The sequence below is a fragment of the Palaemon carinicauda genome, chromosome 44 (assembly GCF_036898095.1).
Source record: "Palaemon carinicauda isolate YSFRI2023 chromosome 44, ASM3689809v2, whole genome shotgun sequence".
NCBI classification, from domain to species: Eukaryota; Metazoa; Arthropoda; class Malacostraca; order Decapoda; family Palaemonidae; genus Palaemon; species Palaemon carinicauda.
In genome coordinates, this window is record NC_090768.1 from 7,632,029 (window position 1) to 7,656,117 (window position 24,089).

At 43.5% G+C, this 24,089-nt stretch overlaps 1 protein-coding gene across 1 annotated transcript in view; it reads left to right on the forward strand.

Moving 5' to 3' along the window:
* Window positions 1–24,089, forward strand: part of LOC137634206 (intraflagellar transport protein 74 homolog) — a 75,374-nt gene that overhangs the window by 44,579 nt on the left and 6,706 nt on the right. Inside the window, exon 8 of the mRNA XM_068366477.1 lies at window positions 19,820–20,044. Coding sequence (XP_068222578.1) covers window positions 19,820–20,044 — 225 coding nt within the window. The remainder of the gene's footprint in view (window positions 1–19,819; window positions 20,045–24,089) is intronic.

Here is a 24,089-nt window from a genome sequence, read left to right on the forward strand (position 1 = left end):
AAAATCTATTTTTGGGTGAGATAGCCATGGCGTCCTGATGGAAGGATCCTTTTTGGTAGCTTCCTTGGGTAATCACTACTAGGATTTTCCCAGAGAATTAAACCACAGGTTATCACAGAATTCTAACTTCTGGAGCGAGTATCCTAAGGGTTTCCCCTTAAGACATCGTGTATCAACAGGGGACACGCATGTATTAACGTGCCACATAGCTATCTACACCCCATATAGAGTTAACGCTTCAATATGGCGGACAGAGAGCGGCTGGGAGCTGAGCCGCAGCCAATCTAGATGTGGCGATATCGGTACTCGCGATGTAAACAGACGGACGCCATTGCTTTTGATGACGTCACGTCCGTCCTCATCCGAAAGTCTGGAGCTCGCTCATCACCATGATACAGCGGCGCAGGGCGGGACCTGATAACAGACAGGGCGGGTCCATCAGGACGCCATGGCTATCTCACCCAAAAATAGATTTTTCGCTTCGCTCAAAATCCGTTTTTTGGGCTCAAGCCATGGCGTCCTGATGGAAGAGTACCAGAGAATTAGTGTATCGTGGTAGACTTTTTCCCCTTTATAAGTGAGTGCTAAAACATTGAGCCGAAAGCATAGTGGTCTATACTAGAGCTACCGTGAGGCAGTTGCCTTCCTGCCCCCCTGGCATGGAAGTCCCCACGGGCTATGCTGAGATCAAAGTGGTCATGGGAAGGCTATTCATATAGGCTGAAGGAACAATGAGATCCAGAAGATAAGTCAGAGCGATTTGGTATTCGCGTCGAAACAAACTTGAAGAAGTGGTGGTTGTACACTTCGTGCATGGAGTTGACTCATCTTCATAATTGAGTAAGTATTCGCTAAGGAAACTTACTTGCTCTATATAAATAAATGCCCGGAGTAAATCCTGGCATTTTCCTTAACCAAGAATAAAGGGTAATAAAACTATGACAATTAGTATATTTCATAGTAAGAAAGGAGCAAGGGAGACGCACAAGTAATAAAATAGACATTTTATTAGATAATTGCAGGTAAATCAATACATGTCATGCAATAAATAGTAAAAAACATTTACATTGATAAAAATGTACATAGTCATAAAGGCGTGCTCTTGAGTCTGAAAGGGAAGAATCAAGTATTAGTAGGCACTCGTTCTACGGAACGTTAGTCTTTATGTAACACACGTCATGCACGTGGCATGTAGCACTCATGTGGTAATCTACTATGACATTTCACCTGAGGTAAGAACAGTTAAAGAAAGCACAAGGTGGTTTCTGCTTCACTACGTATCACTTGAGGGTCAACATAGGCACCCGACGAGTTAGAGTCCCTAATAACTCACTGTTCTAAGCAGAGTTCAGAGCAGGTTTCATAACACTACCTGCGGCTACCACAAAATGTTTCACTTCGTGCACTTGTTTCGCATAATGTTTAAAGAAAACACGCGAGGATTTCCAGCCTGTATAGTTCTTGAGGCTTTCGAAATCCATACTCTGAAAGAAATTCAGAGACGAAGCGACTTTCCTAGGATCATGACCAGCGGGTGTACTGTCTGGATCCGCTCTGCGAATGAAGTAGGGGATTTTAGCTCTCAATTGTTTCAGTGACAGGTCGCTGCCCGATGTTTCTCCTTTGAAGAGTTGGCCTCCACCAAAGTTTGAAGTTCTATGAAGATAGACCTTAAGGCTCTCTACTGGACATAGAGAGGCATCTTCCTTCAAGGGGCATATCCTCCACGGGCCCCATCGTTTGGTAGGTAATTCGTTCTTTGCGAGAAACGTCGGATCAGGGAAGAGGGAGAGGTCTCCTGAATCGTTGAAAACGATATGTCCCTCTTCTCTAGATAGTGCCACTATTTCGCTGACTCGGGCTCCCGAAGCTAGAGCGAAGAGAAATATAACTTTCTGAGTCAGGTCCTTAAGAGGGCATGAATCATTGTCCAAGTTGGAGGCGAAGTGGAGAACTTTGTCTAGAGACCAAGTGATTGGTCTCGGAGGGGGTGCCGGTCGTAAACGGGCACAGGCCTTCGGTAGTTTGTTGAAGATGTCGCTAGACAGATCTATTTGGAAGGCGTATGACAAAGGTCTAGTCAAGGCCGATTTGCAAGTAGAAATCGTGTTGGCTGCCAAGCCTTGTCCATGAAGGTGAATGAAGAAGGACATGCAAAAATCTATGGTGATTTTTGAGGGGTTCTTTGCCTTGATGAAGGAGACCCATTTCCTCCAAGACGATTCGTATTGCCTTCTCGTGGATTCGGTCTTGTATTCCTCGAGGAAGTCTAGACTCTCCTTCGAAATCCCAAACCTTTTCTTAGCGGCTAGGGTGAGAAAATCATGAGATGAAGGTCCTTGATTTTCGATGATGAAGCGAAGACAGTCGACTTCTGTATTTGCTGGGAGAGAACTGGGTCCGGGAGGGGGATCAGCATTGGCTGCATCTCCAGGATCAAGGGGTACCAGTTGCTGCGGGGCCACTTGGGAGCCACTAGAGCTGCTGTCCCTTTGAAGGTTCTCAATTTGGAGAGGACTTTCAGCAGAAGATTGGTGGGAGGGAACAGGTAAATCTTGGCCCATCTGTTCCAATCCAAGGTCATGGCGTCCACCGCTTCCGCTTTGGGGTCCTCGTACGGGGCTACATATCGAGGAAGTTGATGGTTGTCGCTCGTTGCGAAGAGGTCGATCTGGAGTTCTGGGACTCGGTGAGAGATGAAGGAGAATGATCTTGCGTCTAGAGACCATTCCGACTCTATCGGGTTTGTCCGAGATAGAGCGTCCGCTGTCACATTGCGGAATCCTTGTAGGTGAACTGCAGACAGGTGCCATTTCTTCCTTTCTGCCAGACGGAAGATTGTCAGGAGCACCTGATTCATCTTGGGCGATCTTGAGCCCTGGCGATTGAGACAACGCACTACCACAGAGCTGTCCAGGGTCAGGCGAATGTGTATCGACGGGGGCGGGGAGAGTTTCTTCAGCGTCAGAAGAACCGCCATGGCCTCCAAGATGTTGATGTGAAACGTCTTGAATAGGGGAGACCAAGTGCCTTGAGCCTGTTTTTGGTGGGAGTGACCTCCCCAACCCTCCAACGAAGCGTCCGTATGGATGTTGAGAGATGGAGGTGGGTGTTGGAGAGGAAGGGACCTTTTTAGGGCCCTCGCTTCTGACCACGGCTTTAGAAGAAGTCGAAGTCTGCTTGGGAGCCGTCTCTTGAGGTCTCTTCGAGCGATGGATGCGGAACGTCTCCAGACTCCCGCTGCATCCTTTAGCTGTGCACGAAGCACTGGGTTTGTGATCGAGGCGAACTGTAGAGAGCCTAGAACTTGTTCCTGCTGGCGTCTCGAGATCCGTTTGGATTTTAACAGTCGCTTGACAGACCCTGCTATTTCCTTCCTTTTCTTTGCTGGAATGGAAAGGCGGTGTGACTGAAGATTCCAGTGGATGCCTAACCATTGGAACTTCTGAGCTGGAGATAGGCGAGACTTTTTCGCGTTTATCTGGAATCCCAGGTGTTCGAGAAACTGGGTAACTTTTCTGCAGGATTCTATACAATCCTCGGGCGAGGGCGCCCACACTAGCCAGTCGTCGAGGTAGGCCATCACCTGGACGTTTCGGATGCGGAGCTGTTGTACTACTGCGTCCGCTAGCTTTGTGAATATCCGAGGGGCCACGTTGAGTCCGAAGGGCATGGCCCGGAAGGCATAGCTTTTCCGTTGGAGTCGGAATCCTAGGTAGGAGGAAGCGTGATGGTTCATTGGTATGTGCCAGTATGCGTCCGCCAGGTCTATCGAGACCGTGAAAGACCCTCGAGGCAGGAGGGTTCTGATCTGTGGAATAGTCAGCATCTTGAACTTGTTGTTCGATATGAATACGTTGAGGGGGGATAAGTCCAGAATGACTCTGAGTCTGTCTGAGTCTTTCTTGGGGACACAAAACAGTCTCCCTTGGAACCTTGTGGACTTCACCCTTCTTATCACCTTCTTGTTCAAGAGGTCTAGCACATATTCTTCCAGGAGGGGGGTTGAACGTTGGAAGAATTGCTGGAAGGTTGGGGGTGGTTGCTCCCAGCTCCAGCCCAGACCTTTCTTGATGATGCTGTGTGCCCAGGAGTTGAAGGTCCAGCGATCCTGGAAGTGGCGGAGTCTTCCTCCCACCGGAAGCACTTCATTGCTTCTGGGGTCCCGAGGACTTGCTGCCTCGGCCGCTAGCTCCCTGTCCTCCTCTGCCTCTGGAGGGCTGGCGAGAGGAATCTCTGCCGGAACCCCTGCCTGAGCTTCTACCCTTGGGACGAAAGGTAGTGGAGTGCTGCTCGAAGGCGGGGTTGAAGGCCGGTGATGAGGACAAAACCGGCTGTGGGACCAACTGAAAGGTCTGTGGCGGCTGAGCGGCCACTTGGGGAGTAGCGGGTGCCGGAAACTGACGTCTGTGCTGACGTTGCTGGGGTCTATGCTTCGACTGCTTCCTCTTAGGCTGAGGACCGTCATCCTGAGAGTGCTTTCTCTTCCTAGACATGCCCCATTTGTTGAGAAGGTTCCTGTTCTCAGATGCGGCCTTGTCTGTGATCTCTTTCACTAGATCAGACGGGAAGAGGTACTTGCCCCAGATGTTGGAGGAAATCAGTTTCCGGGGTTCGTGTCTGACAGTGGCACTGGAGAACACGAATTCTCTGCAGGCTCTACGAGCTCGCATGAAGTGGTACAGATCCTTGACTAAGGTTGCCATATGAGATTTGGCAAGGACCATGTAATGGTCAGGGACTCTGGTGTCACCAGCCATTACGTCCATCTGGACCTGGAGAGTGAGAGATGCTGCCAGCCTCTCCTTCGTTTCCTGTTCCCTACGAAGGAGGTGATCGTTTAGCTTGGGGAGGTCCTCATTAAACTGACGTCCAGCAACGTCAGGATCTAGTTTGCCCACCACGAAGGTGTGTTGCACATCCTTCCAGTGTTTGGTGTCGGGCGGGGTGACTGCAGAGAAAGGTCTGCATTCCTCCAATGCAGGGCAGGATTTCCCTTCTTCTACAGCCTTAAGGCAGGCAGCGAAGGCCTTTTCCGTGAAGGGTATCACCACTTCATCGGGCGCAACGTAGGTGGGGTACTTCTTGCTCAGAGCCGGAAGTCCAGAGCAGGTAAAGCCTCTGCTCTTAAGCGCTTTGGCAAGCATAGCCTGGGCCTTCGAGAGATCGAACACTATTTTCTCCTTCGGTTCGGTCTCATCCTTTGAGGATGGTTCTGAACGTAGACGGACGTAACAGTCCGGATACGCCTCAAAGCGGGGGAAGAACTCCACTTCTTCCAGGGGTATGGAACCGATCTTATCGCTGACGAAGATCTTGTCGTCAGCGATGACCATATGCTCGGCGAATCGCCACGGATTGTCGCTCGAGCATGCGGGGAGGTCCTTGATGGAGATTTTGCGAGATTCCTTGGAACCTCCCATCGACCGAATGATCTTGTGAGTTTCTTGGAGCTTCTGCTCCATCACGGATTCAATGAGCCGAATCATATCCTGTGCCGTAGGTAGAGGAGTCGTGGTGGAGGACGTAGACGGGAGAGACACTTCCGTCGGTGTAGGAGTAGAAGGGGGGATGGAGGGAGGGGCATCCTCCTTATCGGACTCGGTATATACTACCCGGTCCTCTTCTTCATCATCCTCCCCTTCACCCTGGGCCATAAGGGTTTTCTCGGTGTCCTCCGAGATCTCTGACATGTGTTCATCATGTTCTGAATCCAGGTGACAATCATTCATGGACTGAGCCATGACAGCATCAGGTTCCACTGTAATCTGGACTACGGGGATCTGTTCGACTGGGACCACTGAGTCTAGTGAGGCCTTTGGGAACAGCAAAGATCTCATTTCTTCTGTGGCTAGGTATGGTCCAGTGGCGTTCTTTTGAAAGCCACGTACCCACTTGCGTAGGTTGTCCCGAGCAGTGTCCCGAATCTCCGCTGAGGGAGGATCATAGAATGCTTTCTGTAAGCATTCTTGGCAGACCGAACAGGTGGTGGGGCCCCAGTACTTGAGATCCCCTCTCTTGTGAGCACAAGGGGCGTGTGTCCTACACGCCGTGTGTCCATAGAAGTGTGGCCGACGGACCGCGCAGAAGTCGTGGTCACACGTGACGTACTCCTCCTGTAAAAGAAAGAGACGATGAGTATTTTAGAGTCATAATATGGCTCGTATATAAAGTTAATTATTAACAAGTTAATATTAACATAAATTAATTGTGATGCACAGAAGGGTGGGTGAAAGGAGACAGACGCATGCCTCGTGTAACCCGCCCGGCTGGTTGCCGTAGCATCGGACAGTCCCAGGTGGCCGTAGGCCTCCATGGAAGGTGTCTTGATAATGGGAATTCCATCTAGAATAACCATATTATAGACTAGGCTTGAAATCTTATCAAGAAAGTCTGGGGATCATGAGATCCTAGTAAGGTTCCGGCAACCAGACGTGCCAATTACACGTAGCGTGCTGGAAAGATGAAACACGCAAGAAGACAGAGTGAAAACTGAACAAAGTGTACGATTCCGTACCAGTTTGTCTGCGTTAACAAGCCGTCTAGGTGCGGTTTTTAGGAGCTATCGCTAGTAAAGATAGCTGAGAGAAGGGGTGCAAGGCATCTTGCCGCCTCCGGACGGGTCCGGCATACCCCCGGCACGCCGGAAGCCGCTCGAGCAGAGTTTCTGGCATTCAAGAATGATCATTCTATGGTCAAAAGAAGCCAGGGTGGCGGCAGCCGGTAGCGGCGGCCACCGGCAAGGAGCGGCGGTTCCGGCAGCCGGAGGCAGTCGGAGGGTAACAGGGGTAAGGATAAGGGAGCATAGCCGGGGCCGGGGGCCGGCTGCTAGTGCCGGCACTCCGGGAGGGGTCGGCAGTGTGCCGAGGCTATGAGGGAATGGAGAGGCCACGGCGGTAAGCCAGCGGCCGGCGGCGATCCCCCGGCACTCGGGGGAAGGCGGCAAGGATAAGGAAGTCACCCGTAGCGGCGGTAATGCCGGGGTAGAGGCGGCAAGGGACAAGCACCAAAGATGGAGGTGGGATGGCAAGGCTGTATTAGCCTAGTCAAGACACCTCTGGAAAAGGTACCACCATGATAGAGGTGAATCTATCATCCTAAGCAGGGGCCGCAAAGGCCGGGGGCTAAGGCAGTCCAAGAGAGGACAGGGTGTACCCAAAGAAGGGGTGGAGACTTTTCATGTCGACCAAATGATAACTGACTCCATAGCACTATGGAGGGTCTGTGTATCAGAGCGGACAACACTGGGAGCACCACGGGGTCCAGCACTCCAGCCTAGGGTGGAGTGTAGGACAGGGGACATATGAAGCCTAACCTACTGGTAGGTTAGGCTAGGCAAGAGATAGGTTGGGGGGGGAAAAGGGTCTTCTTATAAGAAAGGATGGGTTATGCACCAGAGCGGCCACCTAGGAAGGGAGATGCTCACCCTAACCTATAGTAGGTGGACCAACTGAAAAACGGTGCATGCGTATATTTCAGCAAGGTACATAAACCAGCCCTCCCAACCTAACCTGGATTAGGGTTGTTAGACCCTAATCAAGGAAGGGAGAAGACGTATCGCAAGGAAAAGGTCAAGGACCGATTCAGCTTAAAGGAGGTGATCCTACCTTTAAGGCCCGCAACACTAAGGGAGGGGTCATTCGCTTAGGTGGGGAGGCGATACAGTACTCTGAGGAGTCTTGTCCTATCACATGTAATAGGGTACAAGATTACCAGAGGGAAGCCCTAGGGCTAGGGATGAAGAGAGCATATAGGGGTCCTATCATAAGGTTAGGTTAGCAAGGAACTCAAGATAACCTACCCCCTATATGGTCCCTGAAGGCGAAAAACACTTGCATCACTGTCAATGGTATTGTAAAATAATGCCAAAATCTTCATAACTAACACTAGGATCACTGAAATATCATGCATTAACACTGGTATAGGCTCACTGGCCTAGGGGCTAATCAAAGCCTACTGGTATGGGGTCAGCGAAGACCCTAACTAATGCGTCAAAAACACGATAAAAGTTCCTAGCTATGAAGACTAAATAACTAATAGCGCTGATTAGTAATTTATATACCGGTAAGGCTGTTGCGGCTAACTAAATAAGGCATGCAAGCAACAGCAGCGTCATAAAATGGCGCTGACCGGTCTGGCAAAGCTCTGCCACAATTATGCAAATATCTCGAAAAGTAAGATTTACTTTACGGTCAGAGCTTATTTAAACAATACTTAAACCTTTGTACTCAACTTTCCAGAAGAAGGTGAAGCTGAAGGTTGAGACATGGCGAGGATGCAAGCAGATAAAGTCGCACAAAGGGAAAAATACGTCCAATCGAGCGAGCTACTAGCAAAAGGAATGAGGACGGACGTGACGTCATCAAAAGCAATGGCGTCCGTCTGTTTACATCGCGAGTACCGATATCGCCACATCTAGATTGGCTGCGGCTCAGCTCCCAGCCGCTCTCTGTCCGCCATATTGAAGCGTTAACTCTATATGGGGTGTAGATAGCTATGTGGCACGTTAATACATGCGTGTCCCCTGTTGATACACGATGTCTTAAGGGGAAACCCTTAGGATACTCGCTCCAGAAATTAGAATTCTGTGATAACCTGTGGTTTAATTCTCTGGGAAAATCCTAGTAGTGATTACCCAAGGAAGCTACCAAAAAGGATCCTTCCATCAGGACGCCATGGCTTGAGCCCAAAAAAGTCAACCAATAGTCCTGTTTCATGTGAAATAAATATCAGGTTATTGCAAATGTCATTTTGTTGACTGTATTAAATTATATAATACTGTATTGTTTTAGTACAATATTTCTTTATCTTATTACAATACAGTGTATGAACATTTGATACAATATCTGAGATTTGGGATTTCAGTTGGATTTGTGTTTACATCTCCGAATATTTGTAAGTTGAGGACCTTTTGTACTACAGTATACTGTATTTTCCCTAATATTAAATTGTTCGTATGAATAAATAAAATATCAAGGTTTTACTGTTTTACTAACTTGAAAAAGGTTAAAATCATATCCAGGATGGGTGTAAATACTGTATATTTCCAGGTGTGAGACAACCTAAATTAGGAAAAGTTTTAATCAACTTAGCTCGTAGCTGTTGTATAAGATGACTGGTGAATTACAAAACCATCACTGTATAGGCTAGCTTTTGCTGTATCATTTGAAATCCAAAATTAACTTTACATCATGCTTTTTCTAAACATGCCACCTAAAACGGGAATCACAGTTTTATTTACGTTACATTGATAATCATAACAAACAAATGAACATATTTACACATCTGTGAATAGGTTAGCTTTAGCAGCAATAGATATCTCACCAAGTATTGATTATGCAAGGATTTTTTTATTACTAATATTATTTTACTTACTTTTTCCTTATAAATTCAAAATAAATTAGATGAAGGCAATTATATACACATAATGATTTTCCTAAACACGCCGCCTGAAGCAAAACCATTCATTTGTTTACATTTTGTCACCAATCATAATGAACAAACAAATGCATTTACTCATCCAAGTGTTAATTAACGGATTTTGAAGCAAAGCGAAAAATCTATTTTTGGGTGAGATAGCCATGTCGTCCTGATGGAAGGTTCCTTTAGGCAGCTTTCTAAGGGATATTTAGCTACAGTGATACTCCCAGAGAATTGACCATAGGTCTCCAGAATTCTAACTCCTGGCGCGAGTATCCTTAAGAAAATTCTTAAGGATACCACATAATATCAGGGGACGTATTTCTTGATACGACACATGGCAATCTTCACCCCGAATAGAGTTTTCGCTCTGAGGGGGAAGAGTGGTGAAAATGAAGGGGAGCCGTCATCAAGGTTACCTGATGGATCCCCTTCCTATACTACTACAGGGCCACGCATGACAACTCATTCCTTGTTGTAATTAAGCATGGATGGTTACAGAAAGAGTAGTTTCAGGTGGGGATTTGTTACATATGTATGCCCCTTTTCTAGAAAAGGAGGGTGGGTCCATCAGGACGACATGGCTATCTCACCCAATAATAGATTTTTCGCTTTGCTTCAAAATCCGTTTTTTGGGCTCAGCCATGTCGTCCTGATGGAAGTTTACCAGAGAATTACTTGAAAATACTATATCTGTGGGTTTGTAGAAGTGCCTTAACCTTGAATCAGCTTCTGTATGGTCACCCAGACCGCATAAATATATGACGCTACCGTTATTCGTCATATCCGCTAAGCTTGGAACGAACTTAGGGCTTCCTGCCCCCTGCAGAGAAACTGTCAACTCTGACTATAGAAGCGAGAAGGTTTGTATATGTAGGAACAAATGGAATTAACTTATATGTATGTTCACACGTATAAGCAGATTCAAGTGTTTTATATTATTTTAGGAAAAAAAAAATTAAAAGACTCTGGCTAGTTTTATTCAGCTAATGGGGCGAATAAGATGCAAATACATTTTTTATATTTATTTGTATAGACAACATAAATACAACAACGAATGTATTAAAATAGAATCATATCCTCCATAACCAACATTCTAAAGGTACATATATATTTATCACCTGTAAGGGAAGAAATATGTATTAAAACAGGGCCACTCAAAATTATTGTGAAATTATTAAGATAATTTCACTGTAGATGTTGGATGAGTTTAAACACTGTGTACAAATGTACACACGGCACTGGTGTTATTGGTTTGATTCTACACCTATAAAGAACAGTCCCAGGGGCACCAAGATGACCCTTAATAAAAGGTATTACACTTAAAGGTGTTAACACCTTTTCACCCATAACTTTAAAGTCCCAAACAGTTCACTGTTCATCACAGCACTAGACGACAGGTTTTATAACACTACCTGCTGCCACCACAAAGTGTTTGATTTCATGCACTTGCTTTGCATAATGTTTATAAAAGACTCTAGAGGATTTCCAACCTGTGTATGAGCGGAGTCTATCAAAGTCCATATACTGAAAAAAGTTCAGCGAGGAAGCAATTTTTCTCGGCTCATGATCTGCAGGTGTACTGTCAGGATCCGCTCTGCGAATAAAGTAGGTGGGCTTCGCCCTCAGTTGTTTCAGGGATAAGTTGGATCCTGAGGTTTCGCCTATGAAGAGCTGTCCTCCCTTGAAGTCTGAAGTTCTTCGAAGATATACCTTTAGACACTCTACTGGACATAAAGAGACATCTTCCTTCAGAGGGCAGATTCTCCAAGGATGGGTAGCTCATTTTTGGCGAGAAAGGTAGGATCGGGAAAAAGATTCAGTTCTCCCTCTTCTGTGAACTGAATATGGTCCTCGTCTCTTGATAGGGCCACTATTTCACTAACTCTAGCCCCGGAGGCTATAGCAAACAAAAACATCACTTTTTGTGTTAGATCCTTTAGGGAGCAATCTTCATTGTTCAAGTTTGAAGCATAGTGCAAGACTTTGTCCAAAGACCATGAAATGGGCTTCGGAGGGGCTGCTGGTTTAAGTCTAGTGCATGCCTTTGGAATCTTGAAGATTTCGTTCGACAGGTCCACCTGGAAGGTGTATAGAAGAGGTCTAGTCAAAGCTGACACACATAGTTATCGTGGTGGAAGCCAAGCCTTGTTTATGAAGGTGGATGAAGAAGGACAGGCAGAAGTCTATCGAGATTTCCGTCGGCTTTTTTGCTTTAACAAAAGAGACCCACTTCTTCCAAGGCGATTCATATTGTCTTCTGGTTGATTTTGACTTGTATTCTTCTATAAAGTTGATACTGTCTTTCGAGATCCCAAATCTTTTCTTGACCGCTAAGGCAAGAAAATCATGAGATGAAGGTTTTGGGTTCTCAGTGATGAAGCGAAGACAGTCGACTTCTAAACCAGTTGGGATAGAACTGGGTTCGGTAGAGGAAACAGCCTCAGCTTCAGTTCTATCACCAGAGGGAACCAATTGCTCATGGGCCACTTGGGGGCCACCACTGCTGCTGTCCCCTTGAAGGATCTCAGCTTGTTGAGGACCTTCAGCAGGAGATTTGTTTGCAGGAACAGATAGATGTGAGTCCATCTGTTCCAATCGAGGGACATGGCATCCGTCGCTTCTGCCCGAGGATCCTCGTATGGGGCTACGTATCGAGGAGGTAATTTCTTGTTGTCGCTCGTTGCGAAGAGGTCGATCTGCAGTTCTGGGAATTTTTCCAAGATGAAGGAGAATGTGTCTGCGTCTAGGGACCATTCTGACTCTATCGGCTTTCGCCTGGATAGAGCGTCCGCCGTCATATTGCGGAACCCTTGTAGGTGAACTGCTGATAAGTGCCATCTTTTCTTTCTTGCCAAGCGAAAGATGGCCAACATCTCGTGGTTGATGTAGGGCGTTCTCGAGCCTTGTCGGTTCAGACATCTTACTATCACTTCGTTGTCCAAGACCAGCTTGATGCGGGCTGATCTGTGAGGGGATAGCTTCTTCAACATCAGGAGGACTGCCATGTCCTCTAGAATGTTGATGTGAAAGATCTTGAACAGGGATGACCATGAACAGGGATGACCAGATCTCTTGAGCTTTCCTTTGATGGGAATGACCTCCCCATCCTTCCGTTGAGGCATCCGTGTGGATGACTACCGATGGTTGAGGTGGTTGTAAGGGAATAGTCCTTGCTAGGCTCTTGACCTGCGACCACAGCCTCAGAAGCGATCGCAGTAAGGTCGGTGTCGGTCTCTGTAGATCTCTTCGAGCGTTGATGCGTATCTTCTCCAGACTCCTGACGCATCTTTCAGCCGTGCTCTTAGCACTGGGTCTGTTACTGCTGCAAACTGGAGAGAGCCCAGTACTCTTTCCTGTTGGCGTCTTGAGATCCTGTCGGATTTCAGTAGTCTCTTGACAGAACCCACGATCTCTCTCCTCTTCTTTGGTGGAATGGAGAGGCGGTGTGACTGCAAGTTCCAATGGATTCCCAACCATTGAAACTCTTGAGCTGGAGAGAGGCGAGACTTCTTGTTGTTGATCTTGAAGCCCAGATGTTCCAGGAACTGGATCACTTTTGTGGCTGCCTGCAGACAAGCAGTCTTGGATGTTGCCCACACCAGCCAGTCGTCCAGGTATGCAGCTACCTAAACGCCTTCTAAGCGTAGCTGTTGTACGACTGCGTCCACAAGTTTCGTGAAGATCCTTGGGGCTATATTTAGTCCAAAGGGCATGGCTCTGAAGACATGCTTTGTCTTCTGTAGCTTGAATCCTAGGTAGGAGGAGAGGGGGCGACTGTCTGGAAGGTGCTAGTAAGCATCTGCCAGGTCTATTGAGACTGTGTACGCCCCTTTCGGTAACAGGGTCCTTATGTGATGTAGGGTTAGCATCCGGAACTTGTTGTTCTTGAAGAACTTGTTGAGTGGAGATAAGTCTAGAATGACTCTGAGTTTGTCCGAGTCCTTCTTGGGAACACAAAACAGTCTTCCCTGGAATTTGATGGACTTTGCTTTCCTTATAACCTTTTTGTTCAAGAGTTCTAAGGTATATTCTTCCAGTAAGGGGGTGGAGTGTTGGAAGAATTGAGGAAATGAAGGTGGAGATCTGCTCCATTTCCATCCTAGTCCATTCTTGATTAGGCTGTGGGCCCAGGGATCGAAGGTCCAACGATCCTGAAAGTGGAGGAGTCTTCCTCCTACCTGGAGCATCTCATTGCTTGGATGGTCCAGAGGGTTTGCCACCCTGACCATGTCCTCCCCTACCTCGTGAGGGGCTTCTTGAGGAGCCCCGTCTAGATCTTCTACCTTTCGGGCGAAAGTTAGTGGTGTGCCTCTCAAAACCTAGGTTAAAGGCTGGTGACGGGGCTACCAGCTGTTGAGGCACCACCTGGAAAGTGGTTTGTGGCTGAGCAACCATTTGGGGCACCATGGTCATGGTTACTGTGGGATGTTGCACAGGTCGAGAAGGCAGTCTTGACTTCTTCGTCTTCCTCTTAGGTTGGGGACCAGCATCAGGGGAAGATTTTTTCTTGGCAGAGATGCTCTACTTTTGGAGAAGATTCCTATTCTCCGTGGCGGCTTTGGTGACTACCTCTTGGACTACTTCCTTTGGGAAAAGGTCCTTGCCCCAGATACAGGAAGTGATCAACTTCCTGGGCTCGTGTTTGACCGTTGCATTGGCAAACACAAACTCTCTGCAGGCCCTCCTGGCCTTCAAAAAAGCATACAAGTCGTTAACTAGGGTAGCCATGTGCATCTTGGCTAGGACTGTATACATGTCTGGGGTGCTTGCAATGCCTGCACACATCTCCATGCAGTTCTGGAGGGACAGAGAGGTGACTAGTCTCTCCTTTGTCTCCTGTTCTCTTCTCAGGAGGAAGTCCGACAGCTTCGGGAGGTTCTCACCGAACAGCTGTCCTGCGATGTCCGCGTCGAGCTTTGATACTGAGAAGGTTAGGTGGACCTCATTCCAATCCTTCTCAACCGTGGGCAAGGCCAGAGACAATGGCCTACATTCCTCTAGTTTAGGATATGGTTTGCCTGTATAAACTGCCTTAAGCACACTGTGGAGAGCTTTTGACGAGAAGGGGAAAGCTCTGGATGAAGGAGCAAGAAAGGTAGGGTGCTTCTTGATCAACGCAGAAACTTTGGCGTTGGTATATCCTGCCTTCTTCAGGCTACTTGTCAAGAGATCCTGTGCCTTGTCGTGGTCGAAAACCATGACTTCCTTGGGTTCCGTCTCTTCCTTAGACGCCGGCTCACTCTTCAGCTGGATGAAACATTCCGGGTTTGGCCAGAATTGAATGTCGTCCAGGGGGATGGCCCCCATCTTCTCCGAAATGTAGAGTTTCCCATTCATCATGGGCATGAACTCTGCATACCTCCAGGGATTGGTTTCGGAGCATGGTGGCAGGTCAGACACTTTGGGTCGCTTGTATGACCCACGAGAAGCAACTACGCAGGTTGCTTCTCGGAATTCCTTCCTCATATCTACGTTTTCCTTACATAGAGAGTCAACTAGTTGCTAGATCTGGGCCACAACCACTTGGCCCAGCAGGTCTAGTTGAGGGGTTGGAGCCGAAGAAGTTGACGGCACAGGCTGAAATGCCGACCCAGACAGAAGAGGGTCCTCTGCTTCTGTCGACTCAAGATCTTCTCCAGGTGGTTGGGCCACCTCTTCTTCAGGGTCCTCTTGAAGGAGACCCTTTTCGGTGTCCGAGGACACTTCTGACATCCTCTCCTGATGGATGTCCATGCCTTGTAAAGCCTCGTTGATATCGGCCTCTATTGCAAGTTGTATGCAGGGAGGTCCGGGTCGTGCCTGAGATACGACGGCATCAGCTGTTGCCTTCGGGAACAGCAGGCTTCTCATCATCTCGCTTGGTAGGTACGGTCCCAGAGAGTTCTTTTGGAACCTCCGTACCCACTTCCTAAGCGTTTCCCTCACAGTATCCCTCGACTCCGTCGTCTTAGGATCGCCAAAACCCTCGGTCATCAAGGCCGAGCGGACGTTGCAATCCTTGGGATCCCAATATCTCAAGGTTTCAGTTGTGATGGAGCAGGGGGCATGAGACCTGCACATGGTGTGATCACAAAAGTTCTTACTCTTGTGGTTACTGTAGATCACCTCACACTTCACCTTGGCCTCCTCCTGTAAAGAAAGAAAAAGGTGAAATGAGTAGGGGGTAATTTATCACACTGATAAATTAAATTCATGCATTAAAATAGCACTTACTATTATCATTATAGCGTAGGATAGTAAGATAGAAAGTAAATAGGAAAGACACATATCTGTGTCTCCTGTCCAGGCAATTGCTGTGACCTCCCTCAATATTAATATTTAGAATTTCTTATCAGGGAAATCTAGGGTGGAAGAGCTCTAAATTCTAGAGCTAAAGTTAGTGTATACTAGCACTAACCCTTCCATAATGGAATATTAATATTGCAGGGTAAGGATATTATGTTCTGATGACCTATGGCTCATCAGGATATTAAAGGAATAATTCACTTCAACATTATTTCGCGGTCTCAACAATGGACTGTGAAAGGACATACAGAATATGTTGGAAAATATACTACTGTATGTTATACTGTATACTATAGTTTTCTAACTGCAGTATGTACTATACTGCAGAAATACTGGCTACTGTATAATCTTATACTGTAGTTCTGCCAGCTTGCTGCCGGCTAGGCTAGTACTGGATGGCACGAGCCGACAGAGAGAGAGAAAGCATGGAGAGAAGGGCTACCGTATAGTTTAGTACAATAACTAGGGTTGTAGGGACTACTGTCCCTATTGCCTTCTTCCAGAATGAGGATTCAAATGGAAAGGGGGAATGTAATCATTCTAGCTTCCACCCAGCCACAGTATCTGTTGCTGGCTGCTCTACCGGTACCAGGGTTTGTGGATGGCAGTCCAAGAGAGGACTGAAGATACTCAAAGTTATAAGGGTCTCCCACTGGCAGCCGTCATAGCCGGCACAACCTTTCCTGGAGCCTTGCTCCCGTTTGGGGGAAGGTCGAAGTGGCAATCAAGCCACCTTTGTAGGAGCCCGGCCAGCATCGCAATCCACCCGGCAAGCGGGGAGATTATAGAATACCGGCCATAGATGTTGTGACGGCTAGACCATCACTAAAGGACAGAAAGGGGAACGGAAAAGGGTCTTATATTTTGTGTCGAAAGAAGGCGGCACGTCTGCCTCCTACTATCGGCCACAAACACAGAAACATAGTTTCTATACCTGCGCCGTCTTGGGCGGCAGAGGAATAATGATTCCTCAGCCTAAGACCTTGCCGGATATAAGACATGTCTTCTAGACTACAAGGGAGAAGGTGGCGGCAAATGTACTACCACTTTCGGCTGTGGGCTAGGGAAGCCGGGTTTCCTATACCTGCAACTGTGAACAGGCAGGGGAATGACTAGTCCCCCGTCATTAGAGTTGCCGACAACAAGACTGAATACTCTGAGTTACTGTCGAAATTCAAAGCCGGGATACTCACCGGCAGGGAAGGAAGACAGAAACACTAGCTTAGTCAAGCCGAAGTACACTACTCTATGGCAAGACCAAGTAGGGTTGTCGCCTAATGGCGGCACTCAGAGGGAAGGTAGGGTTTACCCTCAAATCTCTAAAAGAGACGAGTATCGAATTATATTTGTAATTCTAGATATGCTATCTCCGACTGAATTGATAAAACGATACAAGTGGGTAAACGGGGATAATGTACGAAAGTATACTAAGACGCATTAGGCTATCCCAACGGGAGTCGGGATCTCGGCTATGCTACGTCACCGAGGCCCTATCGTATACGATCGAAACATTTCACAGAAGAGGAAATATACGTGCCTGATCTTATCTTCACTAGTATAATTTGCCTAAACAGCTATAATTCATTAAAGCTAAATACTGGGAACGTCGTACTACTGACTAAATAAAGCATTGATGGCGTACGACAGCGTCCAAAATGGCTCCTCCGGTGAACGGCTATGCTCTGATAGTAACATCTAAATTATGTTAATTTAACTGTGAGAAGGGAGCTCAAAATTATACACAGGAAAGATTAAATACTCAACTTTCCAGAGGATGAAGTTGCTAGAGAATGCATGATAAATCCAGGAATAGTAACAAAACACCGAGAGCAAATGGGAGATACACCGTGCTTGATTCGCTACTATAAAAGGAATGAGTTGCCATGCGTGGCCCTGTAGTAGTACGGGAAGGGGATCCACCGGGTAACCTTAATGACGGCTCCCCTTCATTTTCGCCACTCTTCCCCCTCAGGGCGAAAACTCTATTTGGGGAGAAGATTGCCATGTGTCGTATTAAGAAATACGTCCCCTGATATTATGCGATATCCTTAAGAATTTTCTGAAGGATACTCGTGCCAGGAGTTAGAATTCTGGAGACCTATGGTCAATTCTCTGGGAGTATCACTGTAGCTAAATATCCCTTAGAAAGCTGCCTAAAGGAACCTTCCATCAGGACGACATGGCTGAGCCCAAAAATTGAAATTACAAATATTTTACGTATTCATAAAAATTCCTGCACGTCACCAAAAAAAAGAAAACCATTTTGTTGTTTTGTCAACAATAACAAACAACCACTAATGACATTATGATAATTTACAATAATTCTAAACTGTTTCAAATGATAATTGTACATTCCATTTCCAAAAATGTTTTTACAGTACTAACTACAGTTATAAGGCGGTTTAATTTTGTATCACCTTGTGCGCACACCAGCAAAAACCAAACTAAGTACTAGACTTGTTTTAAAGCAAATGTTATAGACCAATAATATTGTGTTACCACTATAATGTTTGATGTTTCGGAGAAGATGGTGCAACATCAGAGAAAGTGAGGATAATTTGAATCGTAGATTTTTTTAGAAAAATTAATATTATGCTAAAACTAAATGCTATTACTACCATCATTAACACTACCATTAAAACTATCAATAGGTTGAATAAGGAGAAAGATAAAGATTTATGAGAATGTAACCACAACTCGATGTTTGCACTCAGCTGGACTCGCTTATAACAGAGTTGATTTCATTGTTGACATGAAATTTTTCCTCATAGGCTACAGTATTTATTATGAAATTATGTCAATAAAATGTAAGGTAAATATGGTTTGTTTACATTTATTATCAGTCAATGTATCTAAGCGTATGCTAACCCACCAATACTTGAAAAGGCATTAGATTTGATACGTTTTGTGGCGCTTGACTTGCAGTCTTTGAATGGCCTTGTAGCTACAGACAATTTATTTTTGAGAACTATCGACTGGAAAAAAGGGGAATCGTGCATTTTGAACACATATTTTGGGACCCTGCTGTAGTCATTTCTCTTTTATTTAATATAGTTCTACCATTGAACTTGATAACTTTTGAACATTGACTGTTTGTTTAATGATAAACATCTTGAAGAAAAAAGAATGAAAAGTTGTCCATATCTTTTATCTGATAGTCTTGCTTTATTTATTTTTTATTTAATTTCTAAGAATACAATAAGTATATTATTTGTAATAACTTCATCTTTACTAAAACCTATTAGTGTCTTTAGTTATCATTTAGATATGTAAATGCATTCATCATTTTGTTATGATTGACAAAACAAACAAAACAATGGTTTCTGTTTTAGGCGACATGTTTAGGAAAAACATGTTATAAAATTGCCTTTATTTCATTTATTTTGAATTTCTAAGAATACGGTAAGTAAAACAGCATTAGTAATACAGTATCATCCTCATTACATAACCAATATTTGATAAGCAAAAGTTAGCCTATACACAGATGGTTTATAATTTAGCAGCTATTGTTTACTGCAGAAATGAGATAAATTAATTAAAATTAGCTCTTAACCTTCAACCTCCTCTTATCTAAATGTTGTCATATACACAGAAATTTATGGTACTTTCATTTTCCTATCTCTCTCCTTCATGATTCAGCAATATATACATTAGGGGAGGCTTATCAAAATAATTTTATTGATAACATTTTTTATTCTGTACTCGCCTGATGTTCACATACATGCCCACCTTCCTCCCCACTGACTAAGGAGATCAAGAGGCTAGGATATTAGTTTCAATGTTGAGGGTGATTTAGGTTGACTTTAACCACCAGTATGTTGAGCAGATGCCATTGACTTGAGAAAATTTGAGGGATATCCTTGCTCTTCGGTGTATACCAAGACCGAATATCCAAGTAGAAAACAGGATTTTTTCTTTTTTTATTTGAGTAACATTGATATTGACTTGGCTTCGGAGACAAAGCAATACATCAGGTGAATATAGAAATACAAAATTTTATCACTTAAATTCAAGTTTTGGTATCTATATTTTCAATCTTTGTTCTTTGTAATAGTATTGAGACAATGATATAGGTTTTTTTTTAACATTGTTATGGTTATTTTAATTGCAGATTGAAGCCTTAGAAACTAAAGTACAAAATGAAATGGTTGAACAGAAAGAGAAGCTGGCTCGCATGGAAAAAGAGCTTCTAGAGTTCAGCGATTTGGATGGTTTGAAAACAAAGTTGGAAGAAAAAAGGAAAGACCTAGTCAAACAAAAAGATGAACTAGAAATTGTGAAAACTTCTATAAAACAGCGTTTGCAAGAAATTACAAATGAAATCAATACGCTGAAGGTTAGTTATTTTTCTGGTTTCCTGATGCATGAAAATTTAATGTAGTCTTCTATTCTTAGGAAAGCATTAATATGATTATTAAGTCATAAGGATAATTAGTCATATCAATGATTGATGCTACAGTATATTCTTTTTGTACTGTATCTAAATAAAAGTAGTTATTGATAAATTGAAAAATCAAGCTGGTTGGAAAATTTTACATGGGAAATGTGAAACACTGCTTGTTAGCATAAATTAGTATTATTTGTTGCCAGTTGCATATCATAGTTTGATAATCCTTGTTTCCAATCATTAGACTTAGTTTCCTCATTCTAATATCTGCAAAAAGAATCTAGTTACTTAACTAAATGTCTTTTTTTCAGCTAAGATTATCCATGCAATGATCCAGCATACCCTAGTATTTTCCATATTCTAATCCTTAGGATTAAGAATTTCAAAGCTTTGAATTTACTATTAAGTACATTCAGGCCTTCTTCAGTTTATGGCATATCAGTCAGATTGTTTTCCTCATCTTTTGTAACTAAACTAAAATGTTTTCCGTTGATAATCTAGTCTTCCTGTTGATAAGTATTTTCCCATTTTTTCGTTCTACCCTTGGATATTTTATCAATACAGCTGTGGTACACCCTAGCACCAATATGATTCCATAAATATATATTACATGGCTTTGTCAGCATCATCTGCCAGTTTTCACAGATATTCTATCTCTTCTTACACTTTGTATAATTTCAATATATATATATATATACTCTCTGTAGGGGGTTATGCCGTTGGGGCACTTCCCGTGATTTACTGAAAGTTTAACCCAGGGATCTTCGCAACATCCCTTCGGCTTCTAGCTACATCATCTCTTTAGCCTTCTACTGTATCTGTTGCTGTATAATTCTTTCCAACATGCTCTCCAATCTTTCAACAGTGATTCTATAGCGGAATTTTAGGGTTTTTCCTTAGTTCTGTTCTGATAATGTTTGTCCACTTTGGCTCCAATGCTAAGCCATATGGCCAAAATTAACAAATCCGGTTGATTCAATTCTACCTAGATTTACACATTCATTTATAAATATAGCTGACTTGCATACAATTCTTTATGATTTTGTTGAATTTAATTGTTGGGAAAGAAGTCTTAACTCTGAAATACAGTATTCCGCTAGTGTTTTCTGGTGTTTTACGTAGTTTGTTATGATTCATTCCATTCCTGCCTTATTCTTTGCTTACGTGGGTTTTATTTAATTTACATTTTTTAAATATGTCATCTAAGGATAAAAATCATAAGCATGTTAATCTCAGCTGCTCATTTTTATTTTATCCCAGATATTAGGCGTATGGTGTATAGTAGTTCTGTATCATCATCATCACACTTCTCCTACGCTTATTGATACAAAGCGCCTCAATTAGATTTTGCCAGTTGTCTCTATCTTGAGCTTTTAAATCAATGCTTCTCCATTCATCTTCTCCTACTTCATGCTTCATAGTCCGTCATTCATGTAGGCCTGGGTCTTCCAACCCTTCTAGTGTCTTGTAGAGCCCAGTTGAAACTTGAAAGTTTGGTGAACTAATCTCTCTTGGGGAGTGCAAAGAGTATGCCTAAACCATCTCCCTCACTATTATCTCATCCACATATGGCACTCGAGTAATCTCTTATAGTTTCATTTCTAATCCTGTCCTGCCATTTAACTCTCAATATTCTTCTTAGGGCTTTGTTCTCAAATCTACAGAATGTGTTGGATATTGTTTCATTGTCATACCATGACTCCTGTCCATACAGTAACATCGATCTCACTAAACTGATATATAGCCTGACTTTTATATGTAATTTCAGGTAATTTAATTTCCATTGTCTGATTTACTTTTTTCAGTCTTTCATTGAACTCAAATTCTAAAGATCCTGTATTAGAGATCGTAGTTCCTGGATATTTTAATGATGCCACCTCATTAATCCTTCCTCCTTCCAATGATATTTCATCTTCTATTGTATATTCCATTTTCATTATCTGTCTTTCTTCTTGAGCCCAACCTCATGTGATATTTCATGCATTCTTGTAAGCAACCTTTGCAAGACCTGTGGTGTTTTGCGAATTAGGACAGCATCAGCAGCATACTCTAGTTCAGCTGATTTCCTGTTACCAATCCAGTCCAATCCTTCTCCACCATCCTCAACAGTTGTATACATTACAAAATCCATGAGGAGGATAAACAATTTAGGTGACACCACACTCCCTTGGAGTACTCCAATTTTCACTGGAAATTCATTTAATAGGACTCCACTAACATACAATTAAGTATTATTTTGCCTGACTTTATGCTTCAAAAAACCTATATTTGATATAAAGGCCAATCGTTGATAACGAATAGTCCTTCCCCCTATTAGTCCATTATCGCACATGCACATATAGAGTATATATATATATATATATATATATATATATATATATATATATATATATATATATATATATATATATATATATATATATATATATATACTGTATATATATGTGTGTGTTTGTGTGTATATATACATTTTACATTTTATATATGTATGTATATACTGTATTCAATTGAAAACATTTATAATGCCACAAGAACTCAAGGCAGCTGACAAGGAATATTGTGAAAGGTAGATCATTTAGATTTTTAATTTTCAATATTAATCTTACCCGATAATCATGTAGCTGTCAACTCTGTTGCCGACAGAAATCTACGGTCGGGATACGCCAGCGATCGTTATACAGGTGGGGGTGAACACAACAGCGCCATCTGTGGTCAGGTACTCCAGTACTTCTTGTCAACACCACCTCAATTTTTCCTCTGTCGTGCCTCCGGCTAGACCTACATGGATACGCTGTTGATTCTGGAGTTATTGCTCACGATTTGGTGATGTATTTGCTCTAGAGTTTAGCCTTCGCTATTCAGGAAGCTTTATCATTAGCTTAGCAAGTTTTTGGAATTAATTTGATTTAATTTTTGATTTAATTTTGGTGACGAAGAGAGTATGAACTCTCTTTCACTTTTAAATGGCCGACCCTTCCCTTAGACGGAAGTGTTGGTGTCGAAGAGAGTATAGACTCTCTTTCTTAATTTTCCTTAACAAAAGTTATAGATTTATTTTATATCTCTCCGCCTTTTATAGGCCTCTTCGATTAACTTCCTTTTATTATAAACTTATTAAAATTAATTTTTATGTTTGTTTATATTCGACCTTTCCTAATAGTAGGCGGTCTTTTCTTGGAACCGAAGTTAATTAACATTGAGCCCGTCATTTCGTTTTTACCTGTTAACATATTATGCTATTTTAATGTTTTTGAAAGAATTTCTTTGATAGTCTCGTACTGTTTTCAAAGTTGAACTAACGTTTTGTTTTGTCTCTGCAGTTGTTGACGTTCAGAACGTTCAACTTGCGCTCTATCGTTACGATAGAGAGAGAATATTCACGGTTTCACGTTGCAGTAAGAGTAAACCGATTCTAGCGTTTTGTTCATTCTTTCTTAGCTTAAATGGTTTTAATTCTAATAAAGGAACTTTTTATTTGGGAAATCTTTCAGTTTTTTTTCCTTTAACAATAATATGTTTTAACGATATATATAATTGGGCTCATCTCTCAGGTTCTAAGTCAAGAGAGAGAGAGAGAGAGAGAGAGAGAGATAGAGACGGAGGGAGAGAGAGGAGGATAAACGTTTCGTTCAAGCGGGTAACGTTGTTATCGTTTTTGCTCTTCTCCCTAGTCTCTTTAGGGGAAGAAGGTAAACGTTTCTAGAGTTTATTCTTGTTCCCAGGCTTTATGCGGTGAGAGATTTTAAACGTAGTTTATTTGATCTAGTGTTTAGTCTCTTTTCCAGCCACTGAATTATTTATCTTTCATTATGTTTTTCTGTTACATTGTAATACTGTTTTCGCAATTACTAACTTTTAATGAAGGATAGAATTGCGTGTTTCAGGTACAAACCACTTAAAGTTTCGAGTTCAGTGAGATAAGTGCAAACAGAAAATCAAAAGTGATAAAGTGATAAGCGCAAAGTGTTACAGTGTTGCGTTCGAGGGTTCGTCT